Source organism: Diorhabda carinulata, chromosome 9 (assembly GCF_026250575.1).
Source record: "Diorhabda carinulata isolate Delta chromosome 9, icDioCari1.1, whole genome shotgun sequence".
Lineage (NCBI taxonomy): Eukaryota > Metazoa > Arthropoda > Insecta > Coleoptera > Chrysomelidae > Diorhabda > Diorhabda carinulata.
This window is the reverse complement of record NC_079468.1, coordinates 4,889,239-4,905,284: the sequence shown is the minus strand read 5'-3', so window position 1 is coordinate 4,905,284 and position 16,046 is coordinate 4,889,239. Positions and strand designations below refer to the sequence as shown.

General features: G+C 33.4%; 2 protein-coding genes across 2 annotated transcripts in view; one reads left to right on the top strand and one right to left on the bottom strand.

Annotated features, from left to right (window-relative positions):
• The window catches only part of LOC130898303 (frizzled-2), a 406,267-nt gene extending 394,995 nt beyond the window's left edge, over positions 1 to 11,272 (bottom strand). The window contains exon 1 of the mRNA XM_057807497.1: positions 11,109 to 11,272. The gene's annotated coding sequence lies outside the window, so the exon portion shown is untranslated. The remainder of the gene's footprint in view (positions 1 to 11,108) is intronic.
• On the top strand, positions 1,719 to 11,734 carry LOC130898304 (uncharacterized). Its single transcript, XM_057807500.1, has 3 exons — positions 1,719 to 1,948; positions 5,984 to 6,878; positions 10,091 to 11,734. Exons 1-3 carry the CDS (start codon positions 1,787 to 1,789, stop codon positions 10,471 to 10,473), a joined length of 1,440 nt encoding a protein of 479 aa, XP_057663483.1. The 5' UTR covers positions 1,719 to 1,786; the 3' UTR covers positions 10,474 to 11,734.
• The last annotated feature ends 4,312 nt before the right edge of the window (positions 11,735 to 16,046 follow it).

Genomic DNA, 16,046 nt, shown 5'->3' with positions numbered 1-16,046 from the left:
TATATAAAACAGAGGAAATAAATTGGAGAAAAATATATGTTTAACATAATATTTCAATAATATTATTAGGCCGCATTAATAAATTACAGCACTTGGAAATCTTTTTAACAAAGCCGAACAAAATTTCTTGTAGAAATTGTCAAAAGCATCGGATGAGCGTTTGTGTCAGGCACTCCCAGCATTCCACGCTTTTACAGGATCAGATTACACTGTTGCCTTGTTTAGAAAATGCAAGAAAAAACCCTTAGAGTTACTAATAAAAAATGAGAAAATGCAAAAAGTTTTTGCATCATTACTTGATCCTCAAGATGTAGAAAATTTTGATGAGACAGAAATCGTCCAAGAATTTACATCAATGCTCTGTAATCAAAAGAACTGTAAAAGTGTGGATTTGACACGATTGTTTATTTTTCGAAAATTATTTGCTAATACTTTATCTGCAGATTTCTTTTGTAAAAGTTGCAAAAGTTTTGACTCGAGTACGAAACTTCTCAGTTGGAAATCCTTAAAACAAAAGATATTAAGGACGATTTATATTAATTCAATGTGGCAAAATGGTACTGAACGAGAGTGTATCGTACTTGACATTAATCCTTTGGGTCCAATCAGATCATACAGTTAATCCTGTATGGTTCGAAGGTGATCCAACACCTTTCACAATAGAAGATATTCTATGAACGATGACAATAATAAAGAAATTGATGAACAGCATAATGTTGATGCTTTAGAGGAAGAAAATTTGTAATTAGAATAATTTATTGTAACTCATAAATATTATAATAAAATTGAAGTTTCAAATATAAAATAATTTATAAATATACCATACAAATGTAACAGTTAATACCATACTTTTAATAAATAAATTGCTTAATTTAATGTGAACTGTTTTTAATTTCTTAAATATAAAAAATAAGTTGATAAAATTTAACGGGAAATACATAGATTAAGGTATAACGTTCTTATGGAGTATCTTATAGCGTACAATCGGACTGCCAAAATTTCTAACAATCAAAGGCTAGGCAACCATTTTTTTTCTAAAAATAGAAAGTTCAAGCTTTCATTTCATACCAAAATCACGCATTAACTAATAAGCTAAGCAACTATAACAAAATTCAAAAAACCAAAAAATGGTTGCCTAGTCAAGTGATTGACTGTTGACTATAATTACTATAACATTGTTTTCGTCTATTTGACAACTACCTTTTCCAGTAATATATGTCCTTTAACCGATCAGGTGCCTTTTTCAGCGACTATATGACTCGAAATGAACTGACACGGACAAAGGCGTCGGGAACATATATAATCAGATCCTATTAGGGACAGGTATAAATATAAAGGTAGAATCTATTCTCTTGCATCTAAAATATATATTATAAGAGTATCTCTTTCTTAGTTCATGAAAAATTCTATACTTGAATGTTGCAGATCAAAATGAAATCAAAATTTTGAAACTCTACCCAAGAATATTCATATTTTCCAAGTTTAATTGATAAATTTCGGTGTCTTTCTGGTAGCAGATATCCTCTTCTGATAGCCAATTCAATTTGGCACCCAATATCCTTATTAAATAAATTTCAATGAAACGATTTTGATTACAATATTGTTAATAACAATTAATAATGAAAATTCCGAATCGCCACTGTCCTTCCACGTACTTTGCTTATCATTTATCACATATGTACAGACATATCTTGTAAAAAAATTATATCAGTATATTATAAAAAAAGTATTAAACAATAACTTCCTTTTGAAATTGATAAAACTTCTTACTTTGTCAGTCGACAATATGTTACCGAAAAGCTTGATTGTAATTTTGCTAATTGTCGATTTATTCTTAATTGAAAGTTCAACGGTTAGAATAAATTACGTCAGATGTAATTACAATGGTTTCACGTGCAGTACTTCCAAACATAACACGCAATTGATATATTTCCAGTGTCCTAATGAGGTAAGTGAATTTTCTTACATTCTATATCCAAAAATTTATGTGTTGTTGATGTTAATTATACTGACTCTTTCGAAACATTTCATTAGTTCGTCATTTTTTGAATAACTGGCTATTTATATTCACTGCTACTAACTGAGCTTCCATTCAAATATTTATATGGTGAAGTTTGCTAGAAAATTTTATTCTTTTGCCAGAATTTGAACATTCTAATTGTTCTATTATATATAAGATAATGTCTAAGTGTTAAATTCCACATTAGCTTTTCTTTTTTAAAAACACTGATGCATTTCCTCTGTTTCTTTCGTATTATATCATAGTAACACCATTCTAATACCATTTTGAAAATTTGTATGATTCTGAGAACGTCAGTTTTATCTCAATTCCATATGAGCGTTTTAAGGATTGACTTTACATTGTTAAGTCCGTAGATAAAGCCTCAAATCGGCAAACTAAATCTAGCAATTTGACTTCCAGCATACTATTTCAATTTTCATTCTGTCTCTGACTGCTTCTTTTTAATTTATATATTACAAATTTCCTTTTCCATTGAAAATATTTTCTCTCTGATACATTTTTTTGAAAAATAGACATGGTAATAGTATCACTACACGTGTTACTTCAAATTTTTAAGGCACGAATTTCTCAACGCCGTAAATAGAGCGGTGCCACCGATGCCCAGGCACAGGGCGTATACTCTGGGAGCGCTAGAGTGGCCAGACCAGGCAGGACTATTATTTTTCGTTTTGCTCCTGATCATAATCAAATTCATAATTTAAATTCAATCACAAACCTCTAATGTTTTGATAATACGAAAATAAATTCCTATTTCCCTTGGTCACACTATCACGCGTGAACGGCTGGACCGATTTCCCTATTTTTGTGTTGTTGTGTTGGTTATTGTCAGGAGAAGGTTCTTATTAAAGAAAAAATTGAAAAAATGGTGCGAAAAATTAGAAAATTCAAGAATACTTTTTTAAGAATACTAACTTCTTATCTAACCTTAGCGCTTTGGACAATATAAACTTTTTCAATGTAACATTATGACGTTTGACATAGAATTGACAGAATGCGTATTGCAAATACGAGTATCATCAAAGAGGATGTAATAGTATATTACCTAACGAGTTTAGAAAGTGATACGTTTCGCACTAGTTAGTTAGTAAACAAGCCGCGTAACGGCGCGTGCTGAAACGTAACTAGTGCGAAATATACTTTCCAACGGGTTGTATACACTCTTTTTCCTACGACCACGTAAAAAATTCTCCAAAACAATGTATTTTTTAAATACGTTGCTGTAAAATTAAAAAATCCTACAAAATATTTTTTATAGTAATAATAGTTATAGTAGAGATGACAAAAACGAAAAGGATGATAACTAAGGAACAGACAAAGAACCTATAGAACAATAAATTTTTCGTAACTATATTAGATACAAGAACTAAATAATTATTAATGATTTTGTTTTACTTTTTTTCTGAGACGTTATATAAGTTAAATGTAAAGTTGTTATTATCGCAATTGCTAAATTGCAGTGGATTTTGTAATGTTGCATTATTGGTGGTATCCCTACATATGTCCAATGTTTCTATTTGCAAATTATTTGTTTAATGTGCTTGTATTGGTAATGGCATTCATCATTTTATTGGGAGTCATTAACCTATTAGTTGCAGAGTCATCTATGTACTGCTCAGCCTTCACTATGGAGAATAAATTTTCCTTCAACTACTTTATACATCACCCAGTAATTGTAATAACACTTAATTTTAACGTTTAAATTATGTTGCAGACACTAGTATGTATTTGAACACAAATCACAACAAACTTTCAATTTTTATTGTAAACACTAACCTCAAAAAATCATACTTTCTACTTCTTCAGTCTTCTTAAATTTGGCCTTTTACCTTTCGACACCCAGCCAGATTCATATTGTATTCGCGTATTCCCTCCATCGTTCGAGACCATATATAACGTAAGTAAAAGAAGCATTTCGATATATATATGCTTTGTTATTTTATAGTACATGTGTGAAATAAGCTAATTTCTTCGGTAAAAATGAGTGTGCAATCTATCATTTTCATAAGTGGTCGTAGGAAAAAAAACTGAACATCGTTTAAAACAAATGTTTTGATCGGAGTTATTTTATTGATAGAAAATACATTTAAAATAATTAAATTATTATTTCCTACTAAAAATTAGTAGTGCTAACTGATGCCTTCTGATATCTTCACGGTCTCAGCTATCTCACGCAATTTTAATTTACGATGAGATATAATCAATTAGTAGACTTTTTTTATGTTTTTCTGGAGTAACCACTTCAATTGGAGGACCAGAACGTTCATCATCATCGGTGTCTGTACGACAATGTTTAAATTCAGTAAATCAATAACAAATGGTTTTTTTTGGATGGAGCAGAGTCCGGATAACACTTCTGAGTTTAGAAATTATTTTTTTTTCGTCAAGAAACAATGATAAATTAACACACGAAATTGTTTTGAATAAGTAGCTTCACTTAAATGGCTGTCATTTTTCTTTGACTAATCGAAATGTCATGATTTTTTTTTTCTTTTAAAAGTTGGTATTCCATGAACTTCATATTGATTTGACAATGGCAGCGCCATCTGTGTGTCAGTCATACGACTTATTGAGTGATGTAATACTTTGTAGCTTCCCACTGCTTCAGACCAAATAAACGCAGAAATTGCATCTTTATGATAAAATAACCAACTATATGTTATAAGGAATGCAGTGCCGCTAGAAAACTGTTAAAAAAATCCTTATATATTAATGAAACTATTTCCATAGCACTAAATTATACTCGTCTGGTTAGTTGCTCTCTCTATTCTCCCTAATATTCAGTCAAAAAGTGCGTTAATACATAAATAATTATTATTTATTATCCTTCAATTCCTTCATCACCTTTCACTTGTTTTGCTGTCAAATCAAGAATAACTGACTGACTCCATGTCGTCACCATACAGCTTTATATATTAGTTAATCGTCTCATCTGGAATTGTCTTTAGAACAATCTTGATCATTTTTCTCGGCTGTAAGGCCATCCGCAGACGGGTCGACTCATTTGTGTTTCACAGTGGGAGTCCTCACACGGGTCAACTGTCAGTCGTCAACTCAAATCTAATTGGCAACGTGAATCGCATGAGTTGCACTCAACGCTAACTCCCGGTCGTCTGCAATCTCAGTCGCGTAGTTGCGTGCACTACAATAGAAGACCGAAGGGCCTTATATTATTTAAAATGAGTGATCAATCTCAATCAATCAATATTTCTTTTTTTTTTTTTGAAGAGGTGGAAAAGCATGAAGTGTTGTACAACTGCCACCTTCCTAGTTATTCAAAAAAAGATGTATTCTGCCTCTGTATTGTAGGAGCAACCAATCTCACCAATTCTTCAAAGCTTTCTTTTGTCATCCTATAGAATGCTACACACTTTGCAACTCTTTCAGTTCTTCTGCGGCTTAAGTTTTGTTGAATATACGGATGACACCAATATTTCCTTCTTCCTGCTCTACGATACCGTCTTTACTGATAGTAATCTATCATTTCTTTCTCAGAATCACTACTGCTAGAATCCATTTTCAAAAACTAGCACTACATAAAGTAAAATTATAGAAATATAACTATCAGCCGAGAGTTGCGGACTGAAGTTGCATAGATGTGTGCGAACTCCAATGGTAAACAGGTTGCATAACTCCGATTGCACGATTTCGATTGCGCGTTGCGCAGTCAAGCTGCAAACTCAAATTGAAAATGAGTCGACTCGTGTGCGGAGGGCCTAACTGTTAAAATAGACACTGCTAGAAGGATGACGTATTCTTTGGAGATTTCAAAACTTCAAAAAGAATACTTTCACATCTCATTAAGAGATGGCACTAGACACCTCAACCGTAAATGCAGCTTGCAATAAAAATGCTTTTGGAATAAATACCGTTTCGTCATTTCACTGATTCATCCCCGAGGCTCATTAACTTTAGAATTCAATGGTTTAATTTTTAAATTTCATTCAAATCATTTAATTTTAGGATGTTACGCTTTTCATAAATCAATTCAACAGTCCAAGTAACATAGAATCGTTACAAATACAAAATTGCAAGAATCTAACAATTTCATTCGGATGTGGTTCAGACGTAAGAAATATAGAATCGCTAATTATCAAAAACATAGGATTTCTGAAGATCCAACTTCAACAACGTACTTCTCACGTGCCCGCTTCAGTTTCTTTCGAAAACATCGCATACTTAGAAGAAATACCGAAATTAGCGTTTGCGCAACACGACAAAATCACCCATTCTTATAACTGTATAACACCAAAAAACGATTTCCGAACGTTATCTTTCAAAAATGTAACAATAGGAACCGTTCAATCAAACGCCTTTCACATGCCGAACAAATTCGGAGATTTTAGTTTTACTGACGTGAAAATAAACAGAATGCAGGCATCGGCTATTCTAGTCAAACTTGATAAACTTTCCAAATTCACAATAGCTAACAGCGAGATTGATGTTGTAGAACATTTGGCGTTTCAAACTACTGCTAAAACTGTTGCTTTCAAACAAAATAAATTCATCGATATCGCATCTAGCGGAATAAACGGCACTATAGAGAATTTCGAATTTTCAATCAATGCAGTCAATACCTTACAGCCGTATTCCATATCGATACTTTGTACCAACGTACATATATTTCAAAACAAATTTGAGTATATGAAAAGTGGCGCTTTAGAAAAAATAAGTCCTGGATTACTTGAAGATTCAGGAATGAATTTCGGTAAACTTAAATTCGTCTATGAATTCAAAAATAACACCATTCGTTTCATGGACGCTGGTTCCATCAATCCTGATATTGCAGCTTATGGTAACGTCGCTACGGAAATCATTGTTCACGGAAACAGGATATTATGTGAATGCGGAAATATCGGTAAGTTTATAAATTTCAATCACAAATAATCTGTAAAATTGAAGTCGTAATAGGGCCAAATACATTTTTATTAAATGTAAAATCAAATGTCAGCTGTTGTGTCATAAAAAAATGCTCAATATTTAGCCAATTCATTTTTGAGAAGATTATGAACTTTAATTGAGAAACCAAATAGCACAAGGTCACCATCATGTCTCCTTTGAAGACCTTCATAGTAAGTGAAGATATACAGTGGTCAATAAAGACACACAAAGAACTAAGCATGAAGCCTAGGAACTTGACTGGGCATTTAAGCATTAAAGTGTCCATAGATATAATTCTGTTTCAAAAACTATGCTTTACCAAAAAAATGATATAAAATAGTAATGGACAAATGCGGCAGAGCTGGCGTTTCCACGAGACTCATGGTATTCTACACTGATAGCTCAAAGTGGAAACTGGATAAGTAGGGGCAGAAATATATGGCTCAGAAACCAAGCTTGTTATCCTAATAGACTTAAACTCTATTATCCATGTGGAAACATACGCTATTCTTATATGCACGCAACGTAACTACCGTCATACAAAGATATTTATCAGATAGCAGAACAGCCCTACATTGAGACAAAGCTAAACAAAGCAGGACTGCACCAAATCTCTGAGCTACTTGGATCAAACAAGAGAAGTTACTCTAAAGTGGATACATGGTGAAACCAGAGTGCAAGACAACGAACAAGCTGATCACCTGGCGAGTAATCGTAGATTTCCCAAAGATCCATCAGGTGATGGTCATAAAAAGTGAAAAAATGGGAAGAAATAAGAAACATGCAGTAAAATTTCAAGTTTGATACCATCGACCATTTTATTCTATCCATACGTCCCAAAAGACCAAACCATTCAACATATAAGAGCTGAAAGATGTTGCTGGTATGCTTACTGGAAACTGATTTGTGAAGTACCATCTGAAGAGCATCGAAAAAACACCCGACAGCTCTTGTCCTCTATGAGTGTGAAGCTGTGCATAGACTTATTACATTCTAGCTTATTTGGAGCCAGAAGAAATAAGCTGCATAGCCCCCAAATAAGTAGATCATTTTGCAAAGTCGTTGTTACTGACTGATAAGAATTGTAAGAAATCTCCAACTGTATCTAATAACAACTTGATGAAACATTTTGTATTGGCGCAATCTTCATAATACGGATTAAAATGAAGAAAATCATCGAGACTTTTCTTAACACTTGCATCATTTCCACAACGAATTTCCACAGGTATGTTTTATATTTCAAATGGAAAATCTGGTAGATACCAATCGTTTGATTTATCTATGTCTACTTCTAATTAAGTTGCATATAGTTTTTGAATTCATTCTACCGTTTTTTTCTGAGCCCATATATCTTTTCGTCGGATTTAGCTTATTCCTTCGAAGGAATACCTTTTTCTGCCTCTTATATCATGATGATCATTGCCTCTTCTTCAGATCTCTTCTATTATAGACTTTGCTTTTGCGAGTTCGTATTGATATGTCTAAATTGGCCCAAATAACTTTTGTAGATTCTAGATTCTAAATTGCAGAAATCCTCTGACTCCTATGTTTCAAACAATGAATTTTAAGACTGTTTTGAAGGATGTAAGAAATTATCAAAAAGAAATCGATTGGTCAACTTACCACCCTACTTACCATCCTTGAGTGGTAATAATGCAGCAACAATTTTTGCTGATTCTTCTACATCCATTTTGCTGTTATACAAATCAATAATTTCAATTTCGGGATGTAAGTATGCTTACTTAAATCGCTTGTAGCGTAATTGTACATTGTTAAAAATGGAAGAATACACACAAGTTTGTAGAATTGAGCAAACTTAAGCAACCACCGAAAAAGACAATTGGTATTCATTTTTTAACTTACAGACAATTCTATAATTCTCTCAAATTCGCTCTGTCACTTGCCAACGAATTAAAATGTCATTCAGCAAAGCACTTCAACTGCGAACAAAATAATTATGTCATTGTGTGGAAATGTAGACATCGGTAATCATCGTGAGCAAAATAAAAAAAAATACTGCCGTCGCTTAATCAGATTTCTCAAATTTTACACGGGTCTGTCATTCGTTTGTTTCCGTGTTGAAATTGTTTACAATTATAAATTTTGTAAAAGGGGAGACTGTATTGAATACGAGGTCTGGCTATTAAATAACGAGACTGGTTACGAAAAAGGGTTTTATTATGAAAAATATTCTACATTCGAATGCTCCCCTGCAATATACTCCCCTTCCCTCGCCACCATACATTTTTTCCATTGATCGAAGCAGTGCTGGAAGTCTTCTTTGGTTAGTACCTTTAGTAGCTCTGCCATTTTTGCTTTGCCATTTCCATCGACTCAAATCGGGTCCCTTTCAAAGCAAATTTTATCTTAGGAAATAAAAAAAGTCGCACGGTGCCAAATCTGGTGAGTACGGCGGGTGTTCGAGCACTGGAGTGCGCTTACTGGCCAAATACTCTTCACAGATAGTGAGTTATGGGTGGGTGCGTTGTCCTGGTCCAAAATCGGGCCATTTTTTACGAACTCGTTATCGCAGTGTTACCAAAATTAACAAATAGTAAGTTTGTTTGACAGTCCGACTCTCTGGAACCCATTCAGTCATGACTATACCTTTAATGCCCAAAAAAACGAACAACATTGCATTGAATTCTGATTTGCTTTCTCGGTCATCACTAAAGCGCTTACACCACTCAAAAACACGCGCACGATATAGAGAATTGTTCCCTTAGACCTCTTGCAACAGTTTATAGCACTCAGTCTGAGTTTTTTTCAATTTAACGAGAAAAAACACGTTCGTTTCAAACTGCTACTGCACAAATACTATTATAGTGACGAAAACGTGTTTTGGGACGTGCATAGACAAGATATCTAAATATCCAATGCACTACTCGTTTTGCCCCCACCCCTCTAGGGCGCCATCTAGACGCGCAGTCTGGTTATTTAATAGCCAAACCTCGTATGTCATATTATAGTTGTTGTCAGACGTGGAATTTTTAAAAGAGTCTTTGTAAAAGCAGATATTCTGGGTATCCTGCGATTATTTATATTTTTTTCAATATTATGGTTTCCAATAATATTATATTTCTAACCGTCATAAATAGATATAGAACAAAACATAGAAATGTGAAAATTCAAAGCTACGTTTAATTATTAATGGAGTGAATATAATTCAGTTTTTGTTGTTTTTTACAGCTTGGATTTTTCCCGGAGTAGGCCACGGTTTCAATACCCGCTATCTAGTACCGTTTTACGAGAATCTTCTAAATAACAAAAGCAACAATCTGTGCTCATCTTCATGCGATCTACCTCTAGCTTCAGCTATCCAACAATTACAAAATGGTAAATGTCTTGACAACGTTACAGCTGATTGGATTTGCGACAATAAAAATAAAATTGAACCAACAACTACAATTGCAAGTTTTTGGAGTACCCCCCATCCATCTCTCACCATTTCCACTAGAAGAAGCATTCCTCGTCCTCGTGGATATATATTAACTATTCATAGTTCTTCGCGTATGTTTAAACCAATCAATATTATTCTAACCATTGGATTAGTTTTCTTAGGTGCTATATAAATACTTTAACATTGAAACCTTGTTTTCTATCAAGATTTTTCACGTGCCCCCAACTAACCTTAACTACAAGGTATCTCCAAAGAATATCTGGCATTTGTTAGTTCAATAGAACAAAATAAAATATGTTAACTATTATATTTCTGATGGTATTCTAATATGGAAAAAAAAATTAATATAAATTGATAACATGTTTAATGTATCAGTTAATTATTACCCAAGCTTTCTATAATTCTATAATTCCATTAATAATGTTGGAAGACGAAGTTCCTAGATGGAACTACACTTAGAGACTACTGTTGTTAATATACAATGTGTGTCAAAAATATTGAGCCTGAATCTCCTAAGACTTTTACTTGATAATATTTGCCGGCTTAACTGAAAGTCCTTTACCTAGAGAACAAATATTCCACGCAATATACGTCAAGAAAAGTAATATAAAAAAATATCATAAGTACTGTTCATAACCCTCGATGCTGCAAAATAATTTTGTAATTTCTGTCCGTTTTATTTGCATAATTTATACTACAAATAAATATGTTATATTCTTGTTAATAGAATAAAGAATTTTTATACTTTTCTTAATCACGAAACGCCGGTGCATCCTAACCTAAATGTAGTTAGTTATTTCCACTTACCCGTTTGTTAATTTTTAAAACCAAATTTAACTGACTGAAGAACACTCGACACATAATCCTTCAAGTTTTCTTACACAAAAAAAATTCAAAGAGGTCCATTTCCTCACAAATCTCACCTTTCCTCACCACACGAGCACCGCGTAAACAAAGCAAATGGCGGAATTAACTCAGAGATGGAACAGTCTTAAATAGCTGTAAACAACGTAACAGTAACAGTGGAAAGTGTAAGTGAATTTGATTGTGTTTTGTTGTGTTTTATTGAATATGCTGATATTTATTGTTTAATGTTGCAATTTATGTAGAATTAAGGTTAGGTTCGGTTAGGTTAGGTTAGGTTAGGTTAGGTTAGGTTAGGTTAGGTTAGGTTAGGTTAGGTAATTAACCACTGATTTTAGTTTTATGAACAATAATTACAATAAAATAACTTCTGCTATGTTTTTGTCGGAATTGGCTAACAATTTCTGAAGTTTTGCTGCTTCTATACTCATGAAATACAAATTATAAGGAGTTGGTATGTAATAAAAAAGGGGTATTAGCAAAACTATCAACAAAGGAAGATATATTTTATTTTAGTTTCGATTGTATTAAATATTATTCTTTTCTAAAATAAATGTATGTTATCCTTATTGCGATGTATGTATTCAAATACCAATATAGTTTCGATATGAAGAATCAAAAGTAAAAATTGAAAGTCCATCCCATCTCTATTTTCAACGCCGCGACGCTTGTCGATCGATAGGGACGACATATCTACAGCGGACCTTTGGTGTGAAGGGACCGAGAAATTCACTGGAAAATCCCAACACATTTATTCGGTCTACCCAAAGAACACATGCGTACAGGGTACATAAGCGGCTTTGATTTGAAAAGTTATTTTTCACTTTTCGAGGAATGGCAATAGAAAACCGAATCGTTTTTTTTGTAATAATGTGTCCTTGTTCAAAAATCATTCTTTAGCAGGAAAGTTCATTATTAAAATTTTGGATATTATTAGAAACTTATTAAATTCCACAAAATATACAGAATTTGTCAAAAAATAGTCGAATGAAACAAAAGAAATCTCTATTTACGATAAAATAACACCATATAAATCAGTCATGTCAAAGATACAAGGGCCGGAAGTGTCCCGCGGACTGTATCAATAAGACCCGCGATCGCAATGTGTCACAGAAAGAAGAATCATGTTTTTTAGAGCTTTTAGACTTCATTCGACTCCTCTACGGATGTTTTAAATGCTCGTACTCTCAAGTCTACGGATGTTTATAAGTTATTTCAAGGGCAGTGCGTGTCTAGACAAACGAGAAAGAGAGACAGTGTGATCATCTCTTAGCAGCAAGCGGAAATATTCTATTATTTTTATCGAGAACGATAGAATCTTCCACGCGCCTCGAGTCTAGACTAGAACCTTCCTTAACCATATAAAACGAGTGCGTCAGCGCGACGTGAGTCAGTTGAGTCGAGTAATCGAAACGATACGGTGGGAAAAAGATTTTAATTGTACTTTGAAGTAGTGATTGTGAAGATATTGCATTGCATTTTTTGTGTCATGCGTGTGCGATATCCGTAATTGTTATATCGAGTTCCATAATTGTTACGATTTCGTCACCAAACCGTAAAGTTGATAGTGAGTGCAGAGTTTTTCAGTCTCAATGGGAAATTGCATATTTTTTCATAGATTTGAAAGGTAAACCACGGTGTTTGATTTGTCATCGAACAGTTGCTGTTTGTGAGGAGTTTAATTAAAAAATTTAAAAAAAATAAGAATCGACACATTGTCATCTTTAAAATCCCTCAAGGTCAACAATTGATGTTTACTAAAGCTAATACAGAGAGCAAAGATGCCCTAAAATCAAGTTTTACTATTGCATTAGAAATCGCGAAAAGATCAAAACCTTTCACTGATGGTGATTTTATTAAAAACTGTATATTGAAAGTTGCTGATGCTTCATTTCCATCTCAAAAGTCAATAATTCAAAATATTTCGCTCTCAAGAAATACTGTTGCTTCAAGAAGAACTCGACTGGAATATACTTAGCAGCACAGCTACGGATGGCGCTCCTGCCATGACTGGCAAACATTCGGGCGTTGTTACTTCAATTAAAACAAAAAACATCAGGGAATTTTGTAGGATTTCATTGTATAATTCATCAGAAATCATTGGCATCCAAACATTTAAAAACGGACCATGTCATGTAACCTTTAATTAAAATTGTAAATTTTATAAGGAGCAGAGTACTAAATCACCTACAGTTCAGGCAATTTTTAAAAAATTTGGACGAAAAGTTTTCTGATGTTCGTTGGCTCAGATCGAGGAGTAGTTTTAGAAAGATTTTTTGCATTACGTGACCCTATTCAAGCTTTCATGTTAGAAAAAGGCAAACCAATTGATTATGACAATGGCTGGTGGATTGATTGTGCCTTTTTGGTAGATATAAATAAACACTTGACTGATCTGAATATAAAGTTACAGGGTAAAAATCTAATTGTCACTCAAATGTATTCAACATATTTTCAAGCCTTTCAAACAAAGTTAAGGCTGTGGGAAAATCAGATAAAAAATCAAACTTTAGACCATTTTCCTTATTTAAAATCATTTGGCACAGTGAACCAGAAAAAATTAGATGAATATTCTCAACTTCTGCAAAATTTGATTACGGAACTCAACAATCGTTTTGAAGACTTTCACAAAATGAATGAAATGGAATTCCCAATTGTCAGCAATCCATTCAATTTTGAGGCTTCACAGGCACCAGTTCATTTGCAAATGGAATTGATAGATCTTCAATCGGACAGTATGCATGCAGCACGCATTCTCTGCATGTTTGGTAGCACCTATTTATGTGAGCAGATGTTTTCCGTCATGAAAATAAATAAGAACAAACATCGCACAAGACTTACGAATAAACATCTCCAATAAAATCTTAAAATAACTACAAAGAAATATAATACCTGACATCAACGGGCTTATCAAAAACAAGAGAAGTCATGTTTCTGGATCCTCGAGGTCAACATAATTACCTACCATCTTTTATAACTTTGATATGATTTTTAACAACCGTATATTGTATACTTATATAATTTAATAAATAAAATGTTATGGCAATTCAGTTAATTCTTTTTTTATTTTCAATCTGGCCCGCCTACGAATTCAAAATTTAATGTATGGCCCTCTGCAAAATTTTGTTTGACACCTCTGATATAAATTCTAATTTCTTGAACATTCTTGTGTCTTTTGCATCCAGTATCGGCATACGATCATCATCAAGTCAAATTTTCTAGGATCTTCACACTTTTCTTCTGGTGTCTTTTGGTCACCATGTTGAATGTACTTTTAAAAGCTTCCACTTCCACATGGCTATTAACAATACATGCCTTAGTTTTATTATGATTTAAACTTGTAAAAATACCTCTTATTATCAAAAGTGAAACAATCCTATTTTAAGAAAAGTAAAACAACTTGTTGTATAATGAATAAATGTTTTATCTTAGTTTCCATGTCGCAACTCGTACGTATAATTGATTTGTAATTAAGAGAAGGTGCATGCAATATGGCAACCATTTTGAATCTGTGCTTGATAAATATGGGAGCAACCACAGTATAATTTGTCGACGGTTTGTCAAAGGGCGACGTGAGTGACACATGTAATAGTATTAGGGCACACAATATGCACATGATTCATATGTCAGTGCACACAAAAAGGAATACAGGGCGTTGTCAGTCTAAATTTTCGTGTTGAAATCAAAATACCAATATTTCTAGACGTTTCAAGAATACATTATCTACAGTAATATTTGCTGATATCTATCGATAAAACTTGGTAGCATTTAACTTAACTTAAAATCGCACATTTTATAGCGAGTGAAACTAGTGAGTGGTACAAGACGTAGAAAAATGTAAAAAAACCAAAAAGAGTTATTATTTCCAAGTCTTACCACCAACCACAAGGAAAACAGATAATGACACAGCAATTAATGCAAGACATTCAAATTCTCAAACCGCATTTACAAGAATTTACAAAAGAACTTAAATAAAATTTAAATCTGGATGCACAAATGAAAACTTAATCTGAATCATTCATCTTAGGCTTTACGCTACGCAAAGACACATGCCTACCAGTTACATGTATGTACGTAAATAAGAGGAAATAACTGTGTATTCAATTCAGATAAATGCACTGTCTAATTGGTATAAGCTCACAATTACTCGTAGAAAATAAACTGCTCTAGATAATTTAAAAACCCTTGTGGACCTTTGGAATTCAACTCTGGGGTACTGCTAGTTATTCTAACATTAAAATCTTCCAAATGTTTCACAATAAAGCCCTTAGAAATATTGTGAAAACCCCATGGCACGTACTCAATTTCATCATCGAAGACTTTCAAGTGCCTTCCGCTAGAAATGAAGCCAAGAACAAAAGTTCTAGATACAGTGCCAAAATAAGTGTCCACCATAATATACTTGCAAGGAAACTAGCTGATGGAAACGTAGAAGTACGTCGTCTTAAAATATTTACACCAAAGTACCTAGTAGATAGATCTAATTAAATTGTTCACCAACTTTTTGAGCGCCTTTGCCTTTACCCGGTAAATCGATCCTGGGTTATAGGGATAGAATATTTAGGCTACTTTGGAATTCGTTTAACTTTGACTGCTTACCAACCTGGGATGTGGAGGGTATTGCATATTGAAAGTTGGAGTAAAAATATTGGAGAATCATTTTAGCCAGCACTGGTAACATTAGGGATTGAAGATTTAGCTGCTGCGAAATGGTGATCTTGAAATATATTCTGGTTTACAGGCCAGGTACTAGTTGCCTTAAAACCATTGACAATGTTACTGATGTTGCAATATGTGTGTTCTGGTAATTGCAGCAAAACGATGCCTTTCTCGAGTGCGAACATCAAAACAGAACAGAACAGCTGGTAAGTTGATATAACC